At 38.0% G+C, this 16,330-nt stretch overlaps 1 protein-coding gene across 4 annotated transcripts in view; it reads right to left on the reverse strand.

Moving 5' to 3' along the window:
- dock11 (dedicator of cytokinesis 11) overlaps positions 1 to 16,330 on the reverse strand; it is a 102,674-nt gene that overhangs the window by 13,835 nt on the left and 72,509 nt on the right. For all 4 annotated transcript variants that reach the window (XM_079585268.1, XM_079585266.1, XM_079585267.1 and 1 more), the window contains 10 exons: positions 14,827 to 15,042; positions 12,787 to 12,844; positions 10,645 to 10,751; positions 10,367 to 10,489; positions 7,275 to 7,388; positions 6,536 to 6,682; positions 6,079 to 6,289; positions 3,403 to 3,593; positions 1,426 to 1,523; positions 87 to 225 (listed from right to left, as the gene is read on the reverse strand). In XM_079585268.1, coding sequence (XP_079441394.1) covers positions 87 to 225; positions 1,426 to 1,523; positions 3,403 to 3,593; positions 6,079 to 6,289; positions 6,536 to 6,682; positions 7,275 to 7,388; positions 10,367 to 10,489; positions 10,645 to 10,751; positions 12,787 to 12,844; positions 14,827 to 15,042 — 1,404 coding nt within the window. The remainder of the gene's footprint in view (positions 1 to 86; positions 226 to 1,425; positions 1,524 to 3,402; positions 3,594 to 6,078; positions 6,290 to 6,535; positions 6,683 to 7,274; positions 7,389 to 10,366; positions 10,490 to 10,644; positions 10,752 to 12,786; positions 12,845 to 14,826; positions 15,043 to 16,330) is intronic.

Raw genomic sequence — 16,330 nt, forward strand, 5'->3', positions numbered from 1 at the left:
AGTAATATGTTTTTTTTTTAGGAGAAGTTGAAAGAAGAACAAGAATCGTGTGTTGCAAGAAGATGGAAATGAGCAATGAAACATACCTGCTCGTGGATGATTTCAGAAAGCTCTTTAACCATGCTTTTGAAGTTAGCCTTTAGTCCCTCATGATACTCATACTGATCCTCCTTGATCAGTCTCTCATTAATGTCCAGAGCCACACTGCATGCATTGACAAATTGCCTGCAGCGCATATAACCAAACAATTAGGCATATCAGAAACCATTTAATCAAGAATAAAGGAGCAAATAACAAAAAACTAAAAAAAGTGTATAGTGTGTGTGCGCATGTATACTTTTAATGTGTAGTTAACTTCAAAAGCTTCAGATGATTTAAGCTATTTTATGGGGGAAAAATTGACTTGTATTATAAAAACAAACAGTTTGGAGAACTAAACCTGTCATATAAATGTCACCGAGTGTGCTATCCCCACAAATTCCTAAGCCAATTCCAAGAAGATGCGCTTGTATGATAACAGAGACATTCCTGCAACATGGCAAGATGATACATGCTGTTGAATAAACAGCAAGTGCCGTTGGTTGCTTCCTGAACATGACTAACTTCATCTTCACCTATTTTTAGAACATTTACTATCGTATTGAAATTAAAGGTCTTGAGAAGTAAGCTTAAAAACTTCCCCAGGTGAGCCTTTTTATACACTCTAAAAAAGGCTGGGTTGTTTCAACCCAATTTTGGGTAAAATATGGACAAACCCAGCCATTGGGTTAAATTTTTAAATTACATTTTTAACACAATGTTTGGGTTTGTCCATATTTTACCCAAAATTGGGTTGAAACAACTCAGCATTTTTTAGAGTGTAACTTTTATTAATTACGGATAATATTTGTATAGATATCTCTATATCCTAATTCAGAAAACCTGTATCAATAGGACCCACGTTTACACTTGGTATTAAGTAGTGTTTTCGTAAATCCGATCACGAGTAGAAAACGCATTTGACCGGATTTCTTTCATTGGGTAAACACTTCCCATGTTGTCAAATACATTCAAACAGCCACATAAGACCGTCTACTGACCTAATGCATGAACAACATTATGGGAAGTGCGAAAGATCTGAGAACCCCATACATTTACATAGACCCTCCCCTCGAAGAAATCAGGACAGAAGTGGTAGAAAGTGGACAAAAGAGACGGATTAAAACACCAGGTGTAAACGTGAATGTGTCTCCCTCGTCTACTTGTGATCTGATCAACCAAACGTATCTTAATACCTGGTGTAAACAGGGCCTTGGTGTTGGACAATTTCCTTGTAATTGTTGATTTTTGTTCTTGTTACCGAACCATGCTTTTTCCGTTATGTACCCACAGTTATCTGTTCCCTTTCTAAGTTCAACAAAAAACTGCAAAGGTAATACCGCATACCTGAATATTTCTTTGAGCTCCTTGACTTTCTTATTGGGTTGACCAGATTTGGATTCATCCAGGAAAGCTCGGGCATAGGCCATCGGTCCCGCATTCACCTATAAGCCCAAAACCGGTATTAGATGCATGGTTTCATTGCGCGACAAACCATTATCAATGAACATTATCAAGGGATATTTGACATAGGTCAAAAATGTAAAAACGTTTGTTACATTTAATCGTTTCCCTGTTACAGGGCTGCAGGAATCTTGTTTTGGATGTAATTAACTTAATTGGCATTTTGTCATCTTAAAGGTGCAGTAAGCGATTTCTGAGAAACACTGTTGATGTTTGAAATCAACTCAAACAAACACACCCCTCCCTACATTGCTCCGCCCACAAAATACATGAGACAAACAATGACACTCAAAACTGTCCTGTTACTAGAGCTCACAATACAACAACAGCATTTCTTGATTCTGTGAATCAGAGCAAAACCAATGTTACTCGCGTATGAAGCAGAAATAACGAATTGTGTGTCTGTTTTCAGGTCTTCCCACTCAGGTCTCCACAACGCTGGAAAGCTTTTCTAATATTAATGCGGGTCCTAAAGCTCTTGCCTGATCATAACCCTTCTTTTCCCAGTGATATTCCTCTCTGAGTTTTCCTCTTTTGTAATGTCTCTCAGCATCTCTCTTTCTACAGTCTTTCTTCAAATCTCCCTCTTGCTCTCTCTCCTCCCCCATCATTAGTGGACAAGACCCCTACTACTGATTGGCTCACTCTCTCTCCTCCCCCACCATGAGTGGACACGCCCCCTACTGCTGATTGGCTCACTCTCTCTCCTCCCCCATCATTAGTGGACAAGACCCCTACTGCTGATTGGCTCACTCTCTCTCCACCCCCATCATAAGTGGACACGCCCCCTACTGCTGATTGGCTCACTCTCTCTCCTCCCCCATCATTAGTGGACACGCCCCCTACTGCTGATTGGCTACAAGTGTGTTGTACTGCTCGGTCAGATCCACTTTCAACAGCGCTTCTCAGAAATCACTTACTGCACCTTTAAACAACTCAATGTGTTGCATTATAATTAGCTGTTTTTTTATACTTGATGTATTATCATCATGTAAACACACAGGTGAATAACAGGTTTTTGGGTGCTACAATTAAGGCAATTGAAGAACTGAGAAGAAATATTGCAGAGCGATATTATCCATGATTGTTAATTGTAATATTCTTTTCATGATAACTTAACATATTTCTCACCCCATTCTCATTGACCTAATGCATGAATAACATTATGGGAAGCACGAAAGATTGCAAAATGCAAAACACATCTGATTCTCATTGTTATAATGGGGGAAACACAGCATTACAAATTATAATAAACTGAATTACTAAAAAGATTGTAATGCAATGTTTTTTTTTTTTTAATAAAATAAAAATTAGTTTAAATTGAAAGCAGTATAACAATTACTACCATGATGTATAAACACATTGTATATAATACTTTTTTTCACAGAGATTAATCTTTTTGGGGAAAATATGCTTAACTGTCATGAAAAAAAAAGTCTTGATGTTTTCTATGTTCATTTTAAAATGTAATTTATTCCTGTTCTGCAAAGCGGAAATTTCAGAATTTTCAGTCGTCAGTGTCACATGATCCTTCAGAAATTATTTGAATATGATGATATGCTGCTCAAGAAACATGTACTATTATTATCAATATTAAAAAAAGTTGTGTAATATTTTGTGAAATTCCTTTTTTAGTAGATAATATTTTTTTTCAGGATTATCTGATGAATAGAAACTTCAAAAGAACATTTATTTGAAAAATATATTTTTTGTAACATTAACGATCTCTTAACTATTTGATCAATTTAATGTGCATTTGCTAAATAAAAGTAGTAATTTCTTAAAAAACAAACTTTTGAATGGTAGTGTAAATAGTATGAAGACTAAAAGGCCCAATGAGTCTGTAATGCATACTAGTACCTGCACACTAACACAGCCTTGGAGTTTGAGTTGAAGCGTGATCATGTTAACCTCCTGATTAGAGCAGAGCTTAGCGAGTTCAACACTCTTCTCTCTCATCTCATCTATTGCCACATCGATCGGCTTCAGCTCCAAGTGCTTCTCTCCCACCACCTCGATGCGCTTCTTTACATAGGGAAATGTGTTGGCCGCTGCAGACACAAAAAACAAACACACACACACGGTACGCTTTTGAACCTCAACACAGACAAACACCACCACTCAAACAAAAGACAGTAATCCTGGTCTAACAGTGGTACATCTAATCTTTCATCTATGACTGACTGTCAGACAGAGTCACGGAGTTCACAGGTCCAACGCACCTGTTGTTGCCATTATTGACTGGTGCATGACAACAACTCAGTTAAAGAGGCCAACTGAAAAGACTCATTATCTAAATGATAGGTTGCCCACAAAAGTTGCCACACAAGAGCGTGCCAGTTTAAAGAATAGTAACGCTATTGGCCCACGGGGAACTTGTCATTGCCATTGTTCAGACAAGACTGTTTTTCTTAGTTCCATCAAATATTTACACTGATGTTACACGATATTAAATACATGCCATTTAATTCAGGTTATGAAGATGTATGCAACTAGCATGTAAACAATGATTATTAGGTTAACAACACACTGCAAAGTTTCAGGAGTGATAACAGCATTTAAACGTGAGAGTCAATGCCCTAAATGATCACTCCATGCATGTGTGAAACTAGAGTCACTTAAGAAATCCGATGATAGCAACTTTTTTGTGTTTTGCATTTTTGACTAAAACACCACTGACAGAAGCACTGTGTTTAAACCATTAGCGACTTGTTGGTCAGTTCGGTCCTGTACGCTCCTGTAAATGTCTGACCTGCGTATGTCACGACAGGATTAAATAAAGCAACAAGCCCCGTGAAGCCGTGAGTTTAGAGCAGCTAAGATTTTAAATTCACTGTAAACCACGGCTCCATAGGGCTTATTGCTTTTATAAAACGGTTATAATAATAATACTGTATAGATGTATGTAGCCCCGCCCCTTTTCAGCGCTGCGCTCGTCACGTTTTCTCTCTTCCGGTTTGTATTCCCACAGGATGAAGGTAAGATCTTACGGATTTATGAATGAACTGCTTGTTTTAAAATCTTTCCGGTCTACTGACATTTGTTACGATATCCGCATTACTCTACAATAAGTAAATCCACTTCACCAGCTAATTACTCTTCGACAGCGATGACAGAAATATACAGAGCTACCGCAAAAACTGAAGTTCAAACACAATATTCAAAAGATGGCTGCTAAACACTTGTTCCTCTCATACAGTAGTACATATGAAAGCGCTATATAAATGCCTCATTCATTCATTCTCTGATGCATAAGGTCTATAAAGTAATACTGATGTAAAAGTGCGGCTCAACAAATCAGAATCAAGGACTGGAACTATCCCTTTTATAAGTGTAGGTTCACCGGTTTTCAACCTGCTTTGTATTGTTATAGTGTCGGTAGTAAATAAACAGTGTTTACTCGTTCTCCAAGAAAGTCCTGTTTATGTACCAACAAAACTCTTTTGACATCTCCATGGCTTTCGTGAAAACTACAGATTGTATTGTCCGCGGACTGTCGGATCAACAGAGGGTTATTAACAGAACGGTTATTGTAAAAATGTATCGTACTTTGTGTATTCTTTAAACAGCATTGTGGTAAAAATACTATTGTAACAGCCTTCGTTGTTGTACTGAACTGACGGATGGGGGACCTGACAGAACAGCAGTTTCTTTCAGTTTCCCCCTTCTGTTTGGACTAAACCAGTGTTTATAATCATCCAGTATTTTCAGATTTTCCATTGTGGCGGTGTTCTCTCCATATTTACAAGTGGGGCAGTCGTGGCCTAATGGTTGGAGAGTCAGACTGGTAACCTGAAGGGTGCGGGTTTGATTCTCAATACCAGCAGGAAATGGATGAGGTGCCCTTGAGCAAGACACCTAAACCCCAACCACAGCAAAATGGCTGCCTACTGCTCCGGGTGTGTGTCTCTACGGTTTGCAGTGTGTGTGTGTGTTTTAAAAAATAAAAAAAATTCTAAGTATGTGTTAGTTGGCTTTCACATGTCACTTTTACTTTGAAGCCACTCCCTACAACATTCTGGACCCTTCACTTGAAACTGAAAATAACTCATGCTAAACATTTACTCTCTGAATTCTTGCACCGAGGAGCAAAACAAGTCGACACCAAGTTTGCATACTGATGACTGAGTGGTCTTGGACGGCAAAATGCCCAGTGCATTATGGGTGTTTAAGTTTTCCAAAATTTTTTTACAAAAGGGAAGACAACAGCCCATTTTTTGCTTTCTCTAGTCAGGTAGCACAAATGTAAAAAAATGTCCTGCCTTTCTACCGCATAGGCAGCCATGTTTTATTGAAAGCCCATACCAGTGGTGAGTACCCCTTTAAAGGATTAGTTCACTTCAAAATGATAATTTTCCTTTTGAAGTGAACTGTTCCTTTAAGCACTAAAAGACGAAATGATAACCAAATCTGGATGTCTTGTGTGTGTAGCCTAAGTGTTGTTAAAAAAGCAAACTGTAAGAGTTGAAAAAATGTTGGTAATCTCAAAAATATGATGTACTGGGAGTAATGCCAGATCTCCTGCTGTCTGCTTACTGGTAAGTACCGTCCGCCGCTTGCACTGCTCCTCAACTCCTCCTTGTTTCTTCCCCGTTAGTGTGAACGGAGTCTCAAAGACAAAGCGATTGATGTTGTGGCACTTCTCGAAGTCCGTCTTCCTCTCCACCAGCTCTTTCTCGTCAAAGAAGGGCTTGACATACGTGACCTGAACGTAGGCAAACTTTGGGTCCAGATCTTTCTGGTTAACCTGTGGGTAAAAAAAAAGTTTAAGTGTGGTTTTAAAGAAAGTGAGTTTACTATGAAATGGGTAAAAATGTAATGTGTTTCCAAATGTTAAAATACTCAAAAATATGCAAAGCCTGGAAGCTAGATGTGCCTCCAAATGTTTGTTCTTGAGATAAACAACTCTTTCCTGAATGATGACTCAGATGTGCTGCTCTTCAGGGTCATTTCATCTCAATACAGGAAGCTGCACAGTCAAATAGAAACTCACTTTGTTGGAGTCTTGGATGATTTTGACGTTCTCTGCTCCAAACTTTTCTCCGTAGAGGCTTGTGAGGCGAAGGGAAATTTCAGGAAGCTTTGTGAGCTTCGGCTCTTTGTAAATGTATTCTTTTCCATCCTCTTCTTCAAAGAAACCCTGCAATCGTAATTGTTTTAGTTGCATGATTGACATGTTGCTCCTGTTGTATTATTGTGCTGTGTTATTGTGATACATCTATTTTGATGATCTTTACATACAATAATGTTCAAAAGTCTGGGGTCAGTAAGATAAAAAAATAATACTTTTATTCAACAAGGATGCATTAAATTAAAAAAGTGACAGTAAAGACTATATAGTTTTCAACCAAAAAGTTTTTTTAAATAAATGCTTTTCTTTTGAACTTTATATTCATCAAAGGATCATGTGACACTGAAGACATGAGCAATGATGCTGAAAATTCAGCTTTGCATCACAGGAATAAATTACATTTTAAATGTATTAAAATAGAAAACACTTATTTTAAACGGTTATATTTTTAACATTGTGTATGTAACCGACCCAAACTTTTGAACAGTAGTGTAAAAATTGTTTCATGAGATGAAACATATTTCAGCTGTCAGACTCTAAAGTGCACAATATCAGTTGCACAAGAGATACACAATATCAATGGTTTACACAGAGAAGTCATTTTGGGAAGTGGTAGCAAAAAGCAAGTCAATTCTACACAAGCATAAACTCGTGAACCTACCTGTCCATAAAAGGCGACTCTAAAGTAAGACCCCAGGAGACGTCGGCCAGACTTTATTACCTCTAATATCTTCGCATAAGCTCGCTGCAGTGTGTCATACAATCTCCTCAGTTTCTATCGGAGAAAGAGAGAAATAATAGCTCTGTAAGAGAACGTTTGAGAACTGCTAGCATGTCATGTTCATGCACTTTCTGTGCGGTAAAGTCGTGTAACAATTGCGGTTTTCAGCTTTTTTGCTTGAAACAGTCAACTTTGGATTGCTTAATGTTAATATGAATTGTGAAAAGCATAATGCAAATGAATTAAAAACTGACTGCTTTAATTTATTAGCATATTTATCAACAGGGAAAAAAAGGAGAGATAGATGGGGAACAAGAGCAGGAAATGAAAAGTCTGATGTGATGAATCCATTAAGCATAAGTATGCAGGACTGCAACTGTGTCATCTTTAAAGTGTGTCAACTTTAATAAGGATGTGTCTGTTAGCAGAGCCAAGGTACATAATATAAAGTCTCCTGCTTACAGTTTTCCTCAGAACTGTTAGAGAGTACTTTATTAGAGTAAAGTAAATTGGGTTATGCAACAAAAAACATCAGCAGCACGTGTGTTCCTTCATGACATGTTGTCAAATAAATCTTCCTGTCAGACTTTGTGGTGCCAACACGCTCTTGACTTGGAAAAAATGTCAAAACAAGTTGTCACTATGTAATTCAAGTTGTCACTATGTCATAATATATTCATACATGGGTGTCATTTAAAAAAAATGGATATGAAAAATCAAATGGAATCGAATTAAATACAAACACTTCAAATGATTTAAATACTTAAAAAAAAAAAAACAGTTTAAATAATGACTAGCGAGGTGTTAAAAGTTCATTTGCACAAGGCAACGGTAGAAAAGAAACACAGGTTTTCCTATTTGCTCACCTTTGTAAGCATAACATCCCCTAAACATTGATATTTGATTTTACAGCTGGATCAGCTTGCATCCATAAACACATATGAAGTCAGGTAATTTAAAGACACGTAGGGATGGGGGTGATACCTACAGTAGTCTGGCTATCACCAGACCAAGCTCAATCTTTTAAGATTGAACATTAGTCTGGATAATCTGCTCTGTATTTCTACTGCACAAGAGGCGTGATCACCGGGCATAGTTCAAATAACTCTGTACGCAAGTGGATAGTCCTTCAACCAATCAGACGCGAAAACTCCAGTTTGTACAAAACAAACGTGTTGGTTTGGACGTTGATCAGCGGTTTGCAGAAGCAGCAATGGCATCGAGCGATTTTTGCAGGTTGTGCCAAAAAACAACAACATGGAAGTGAGCGGTATTTACACCCACTCGAGCGATTTGTTTGCTAAACTAAAGAAGCCATTGAGCATCGTCGAGAGGTTAAAAGGAATTGGATTCGTCGCTTCTCTATCGTCAGCGTGTTAAACCCGCCAATAGTGCGCCAGGTGGATAAGCCAGTTTCCAGCCTGAGCTTCAGGGCGAAATCAAATCGCCGGCAGATCGGGCTGGGTTTACCCAGTCTAGGTGATTCCACTTAAATTGAGCGGTTTAGTCCAAATTTTCTAAAGAAATTTGATAGCTTTACATGCTTTACAAAAGACTGAATTCACATTTAAACATTCATTAACTCACACATTAGTTGTGGTAAACGGAAGCTCAAGCATGTTCACTCGACGTGCGAGAACCAATGAGATTCATTCACGTGTTACGCCTCACGTTTGAGCTTCTGCAAGAACCAATGAGGTTCATTCTCGTGTTACGCATCACGTTTAAGCTTCTGCAAGAACCAATGAGGTTCATTCTCGTGTTACGCATCACGTTTGAGCTTCTGCAAGAACCAATGAGGTTCATTCTCGTGTTACGCATCACGTTTGAGCTTCTGCAAGAACCAATGAGGTTCATTCTCGTGTTACGCATCACGTTTGAGCTTCTGCAAGAACCAATGAGGTTCATTCTCGTGTTACGCATCACGTTTGAGCTTCTGCAAGAGGTTTGTTCTCGCGTGTCAAGTTCGGTTGTGCTTCTGTTTATGTTTGCTGATCAATGTTTAAATGTGAATTAAAGCTTAAATTAAATCTGTCCATCATATAAAGCGATTGAGTGTCTTCAGAAAATTTGGACTAAACCGCTCAATTCATATGGATTAGTTTTACGATCTCTTTATGAACGTTTTGAAGCGTCAAAGTGGTAGTTGTGTAGCTGTCAATGGAGAGACAGAAATCTCTCAGATTTTATCAAAAACATCTTCATTTGTGTTTTAAAGATGAACGAAAGTCTTACAGGTTCGGAACGTCATGAGAGCGAGCAAATAATGATATAATAAATACATTTCATATTAGGGTGAACTATCCGTTTAAAGGAATGAAATATCTCCACATGGTGCTTCAAAGTTTAGATTTGCAAACGTGTCTGTAGTGATTTGAAAGCACTGACAAACCCCACACATACACCACTTTTTCCCCCTCACAAAAAGTAAAAATCCTTTTCATTTGTGAAGTGAAATCATCCTGTACTTTCTGTAACCATTGTTTAGAAAGCCTTTTACAAACACACTCTCCACCATGGAAACTTTCCCACAGTGCCAGCACTGTCATGAGAAGTCATGATTTGTTTAAAGCGGTTCCCTCTCTCAAAATAGTCTGGCTTCAGCATGTTTTTTCAGAAGAGCCCACTCTTAATTATCCATGATCATGCGGTCCCTATATATTTATAAGGGTTTTTCCTGCAACATGATTTTTTTATACTTATTTCTATGTTTTCCTCATTTAACTGAGAAGTGAAAGTGAAACAGATTGAGGCTGTTCGTAGTAATATTGCCCTCACTGTCCACACACACACACATCTGAGCAACTTCAGTCCTCTCACGGTCCCGTCAGTGTGTGCATTTGCTTCCTAAGAGTTAAGCTATTGAGAGTTAAGTTATACAGCTTCTGTCAAATAAAAAACCACAGATGCCACAAAGTCTTCTACCCACAGTGCTGTGAAAGACTATTCAGAGAAAATGAAAGAGTTGGGAAACTTGCAATTGTAGGAAAATAAGTAATCGGCATTGCATCAGTGCATCCTGATATTTTTACCTCAAACTCATGCCGTTTCTCGTAAATAGGAATGATGAGTCTCGCAATGTGTGTTATGAGTTCAAACCTCTCAGCTTTCCATAGACCCTCAACACACACCTCCAACTGCTCAACCAGGACATCCTATCACAGAAGAAGTTTCAGTACAGCTGAAGTTTCACAAATGCAACTTGTTCATCGAACATATTCTTGACAGTCTTTTATGGGGTTAAAAATCGCTATAATGCTAGCATGATCTGTTTTTTTTGCATTAATAAAACTCCCCCAGTGTTGTTTACCTCAGTGTAGTATACATCTTGCATCCCTACATCTTCTTTCATAGCTCCTTCTTCATCAATGTTCTGGGTGATTCTCTTAAAAGCTGCCAGTCCACTCGGGAACAGCTCTGAAACAATAAGATAGCAGAATATGTGTCACAATATTATGAAAAGATGAGCAAAAACTCTTTATATATACAGTCAAATCGCATCTACCATAAAAGGTTGTAAATATATATACACTGCTCAGCCAAAAAAAATTGATTGGATTTAAATATGCAATTGCTTAAAGTCCCCCTGTAGTCAATACTTTTATCCCTTAAAACTCATCTTTAAATCACCTAAATTACATATTAAAAAAAAAAAATTCCTATGAAAAAAAAATCTTCATGCCTTAAAATAGCTCGAATGTAACTCTGCACCCATGCTTCATTTCGTATACGTGGTTCTATGCATATGCTAATTAGCCCCGCCTCCACTCACACCAGCTCAGAGACTTGGTTTGATTGGTTACAAGGTAGTTTGTGACGTCAGGACGACATTTCCAACCTAGTCTTTTTTTCACTGCGGTTTTAAGGAGAAAATACTCAGCAATGGTGTTGACATGAATTTGTCTTAGAGCACATTAAAAACACTACATAGACATTTGAACAACATTAAAAACTTGATTTTCACCACAGGGGGACTTTAAAGGTCTATGACTGGATTGCAGTGATTATTATGTTTCTAGCATGTTATGTTTGGCAACAGTTCTTCTAACCCTAACTGATGAAGTGTGTAGCTTTTCATTTCTTAAACAACCATGTAGGAAGACACATCATGGCCATATTCCAGGATGACAATGTCAAGATTCATCAGGCTCAAATTGTGAAAGAATGGTTGGGAGGGAGCTTGAAGAATCAGTATATCAGCATGAAGAAAGTGCACAAATACAGTTAGGGGCTACTTTACATAAGCTAATGCAATATTAGAGATTACTCATGAGAAGCTGATTAGGATTACACAATAATTGCATCACTGTTGCCAACACATGACTTCTAAGAAACATACAGCAGTCAATGGCAACAATGCCATTATACAGTATCTCTGGTTTCTAGACATGCAAATTTGTGGAACCGGTGACATGTTTTTAGTTTTGCATTGGCACAAAACTCTGAATTGCTAGCAGTTAATGATACATGTACTATTAAAAAAAAAACTCATAAAACTTACAACATAATGTAATATTATGTTTAAAATATAAAAAAGAAGAGAAAAAAACAGGTTTACTATGCTATCCACAATAGCTCCACTATTCGTGATGCATTGTTTGAGACTTTGCATTGCCATTTGCATCGGGCATCACACATTTGGTCTAAGACAGTAGAGTGTTTTTTCCAAGCAGGAGCCTTATTTGCATGGGGAAAATTAGGGAAATCACATGAGACACAGGAATTTATTGTTTTTGTGTGACCATTTATAATTGACCCTTCGCAGGGAGCTTGATTGACAGGTGGTCTGACCAATCATACTTCGCCATCCGCCATTTTGTCCGACAAAGTAGTCAGGAGAGTTAGTAGATTAACTTGAAAAGCGGAGTGTACTGACGGTTAAAACAACATTCCTTTTGAGGTTCATTCAAGTTTATTTGATGCTATAAATAAACCAGAAGGAAGAGATGATCGGTTCACGAGCAGCTTTAACTGATGCTCTACAGCGATCTGTCAGGCACATTAAAAAGCCACAAAACGGTATTTATTGTTTAAATTTATTTTAAAAAATGACCAAATTTGAAAGGTGAGACTTTGTTTAATATCAAAAGTAACCTAAAAGTAAGCAGGTCTGTCCTGTCCAGTGCGTGGTCAGTCTCCTCTCTCCTCCACGATGTATTTTTCACTGCGTGACAATATGGTGTGGCGTGAGAGCGGCGTAGCTTGTCAGACATAGCGACAGTAACTAAGGGGGGCGCGTCTTTGCGAACGGTCAATTGAAAAATTAGGTGGGAATGAAAATAACATTGTAATATGAGGTCAGACATTCATTCTGATTTGAATTCAGCAATCAGTGTAAACTAAAGTTACGGTTGATTTTTTTTGGACACAGTAATTTAAGGAAGAATGAATATGATCCAAACAACTGAGCATGAACCCTTTGTTGAAAGTAAACAAACCCTTGCAAACTTACTTTTCCTGTGCAAATACTCTGCCACCAATGCAGCAACATGAACATTACACATAGCAGCCTGTGAAAATACAAGAGCGGAGAAACATCAGAGAAAATAAGGTTCACAGAACTAAGAAAACAAATCTCATGCATAATGAACAGAATATAAACTCATCAATCTGTAGGATTCCGTCCACCTACTTTTATGTTTATCAAAAAAATAAAATAAAAAAAAATGCTGGATAGGAACACCAAGATGCACACATATTCTAAAAATGAGCATAAAGGATTTTTGCTTCGATAAGAAGACATGCGCATACACTACAATGGAAACACATTTACCAAATAAATCCCTTGATGCACAACAAAATACTTTTCCCCAACAGTGGATGTGATTGGATAACTGGACTAACCAGTGGACCAATCGCATCGCAGCATCTCAAATGTTGGTTTGCTCATTCTGAAATCTCTTCAGAATGATTTGGTTTAATTCCCTCCCAGAAGCGTCTCACAGGATTGTTCACAGACACCAGCATCCGAACGCAAGAGAACATGACAGCGTTTATCGTGTTTCATCCGTGCGCTCTGAGACGCAAGTCATTTATGATGGAGGAAACAAGAGCCACAGTTTCTTCCCAGATTACAGCAACTTCCATTTATATTAGAGATATTTTGCGTCAATTCTCTCAGGAAGTGGCGATTGAGTTTCTCTTGAACACATGGGAAGGAAACGCTGATTTATTCGCAAATGTTTTATGCGATATTCCAATTTTGGATGGAAACATAGCTAACGTCAACTGATTTTACTATACCATCCAGAAAGCAATAAATTGTGTTCAGTACGAAATTAGGTCTATAAAGCACATATTCTATGTAGTAAATATATATTGAAGAACATATACGTTGCATGTTTATGTTTTGGGCCATCCACTGCAGAAGCCACAACCGTTTCATTATCTTTTCCATTCTTGGATGTATTCCCTGTATGCGACCAAAATAGAAATTTAAGAGATTGTGGCCAGGAAGTGACCTTTAATAGAGTCCTGTTTTTCATTTTGTGGGGGATATATTTATATGAAGAATCAAACACTCCTGCCAACCTAAACATACCAGAAGAGTACATAATAGATTAAGCCAATTTGTTAAATAATTCATGACACAAGTAAACAGAACAAGTAAACAGCACTGAAAGTCTCTCGTGAACTATTGTTAAAAGACTGAGGCTTGATCGGTGTTCAGTCAGGCAGAGGGAGAGACAGGTGTCCTTACAGGTGCTCGTGATTGTTTAAAGGTTAACCTGAACGTTATACCACCGGTCCGGGAGGTGCTTTCCAGAGGACGGCCCGTCATTAATTACTGCCATTAAATATACAGGTGAAACTCGAAACATTTTATCGTTCATTTATTTCACTAATTCAACTTAAAAGGTGAAACTTAAATATTATATAGACTCATTACTTGTAAAGTGAGATATTTCAAGCCTTTGTTTGTTATAATTTTGATGATTATGGCTTACAGCTTATGAAAACCCCAAATTCAAAACTAGAATATTGTGAAAAGGGTTTTATAAGCTGTAAGCCACAATCATCAAAATTATAACAAATAAAGGCTTGAAAATATCTCACTTTGCATGTAATGAGTCTATATAATATATTAGTTTCATCTTTTAAGTTGAACTTTAAGTTGAGGTCCAACACAAAAAAGGGTGAAAGGTGAAATACTTAGAAAATGACAGCCGCTTTATCTGTTTATTATACTCTCACTGTCCAGCTATATTGGGTGCAGGCAGTTTTGGTCGGCAACACAGTTTTGGTGAACTGATGCAAATGTATTGCTAAATTTAAGACTGAATGGAACAACGGATGACATTATTTTACACATCTGAAAAACAAATATTGTGTGCATTTCCTCGGAAACTTTCATCATAAAGCAGGCGTATGCTTACAGCTTCAGGGTGTGGTGAGGTTAGTGACGTCACGCTAATTTCATCCGTGTACAACGTCTTGAAGCCAAAAACAAGTTCAACACGTACAAAGGATCTTTACCAACAAAACAACTTACCTCAGAAAAGTCTCCGTTCTTACTGTGTGCTCGTGCCATGCTGTCCAGCCAGGTGCGCCTGAGCTCCGGGGTGCTGGCGTACGAGCGGGCGAGACTGTACTGCAGGTCAAGCAGCATTTCCGGGTCTTTTTCGTGCTCGCGCATCTGAGCGGTGGCCATTAAAACCGTACGAATTCTCATCGTCAGACCCTTCACTTCAGATGGAAACGTTGTGCTCTGGGGAGACATATAGATATCACGTTACAAAAACAGAAAGTTTTGGTAAACTGATTATTATTGTAGGTGTTATGGCATGTTCACAAGTCATATGACTCACAGCTTTCACAAGAATGCCATGTAGACTGTATTGCACGCTTTTAGCAAAGCTGAATGTGGTATGCAGGGCGGGAATGGAGGGAGTGTGTCATGAATACACACGTGCGTGCCACAACGGCCTCGCTCCATTCCCGCCCTGCATACCACATTCAGCGGTGTTAAAAGCACGCGCCACACCGGTCTCACGTCTCACGGAGGAGCTCCAGAAGGGTAAAAGTGATGACACTCCCTGAGAGGACCAGGCCTGGACTTTATGTTGTTGCGTTTTATTATGTTTATACGCGGAAGTTTTCCGTGTTTGGCTGCCGCTTTACTTTTTTTTTTTTTTTTTTAAGGTTTACATTGATCGTTTTCTGGTTCCAGCCTCCTTCCCTGAACTATGAACACTGTTACACTGAACTTTCGAAAACATCTCTCAAAAACACATTTTCTCTTCCACTGCATTTTAGTGTTTTGGAATTGTTTTTGCTATTATTTTGAAAATATTATCTCGGTCTTCACAGAATGTGATTTCTGCGATTTAGTACACAACCAAGCAAACCTCGCTGTCATTAAAACGTATCATTTCAGAGAAAAAGTTTTACAAAAGCAGATGATATGTCTATTTACTACTTAAATTAATTAAACTTTTCCCAACGGTTTGACAGACAAGGCTTAAGCCTAGTCCCAGACTAAAATGCATGTTTGAGCTGGTTTAACTGAAAGCAACTTGCACAGACATATCTTAATGTCTCAAGATACACACTAGTAATGTTTTTTGTAATGTCTAAAAAGGCACGTTTATAAAAGCTACTTAAATGTCCTAATTGATCGAAGGTCTAATCCTGGCTTAATCTAAGCCCTGTTTGTGAAACCGGGCATTTATCTTCTGGAATAATTAATGTGATTTGTTTGATTAACTCATTTAATGTGTGTAAATTTACAGTGTTCTCTTTACTTCATCATTTTGATCACACAAGTAAAGGAGGGAGTACGTAAAGTCTCAGTATGCAGGCGGCATGCACATTTATGTTGTTTATTTTTTATATAATACAGATAAAGATTGCAAGATTTATACATCAGGCCCCTGGTGTTCTGGACAGCGCAAATATTTTTCTGGTTACATGTTTAAATTAAACGATGAAGAATGATGGACTGGTATGAGCCCTTAAACGAACATGGTGGTGGAAAAAAAATATGAGATAGGAGT

This window comes from Phoxinus phoxinus, assembly GCF_949152265.1.
Source record: "Phoxinus phoxinus genome assembly, chromosome: 2".
Lineage (NCBI taxonomy): Eukaryota > Metazoa > Chordata > Actinopteri > Cypriniformes > Leuciscidae > Phoxinus > Phoxinus phoxinus.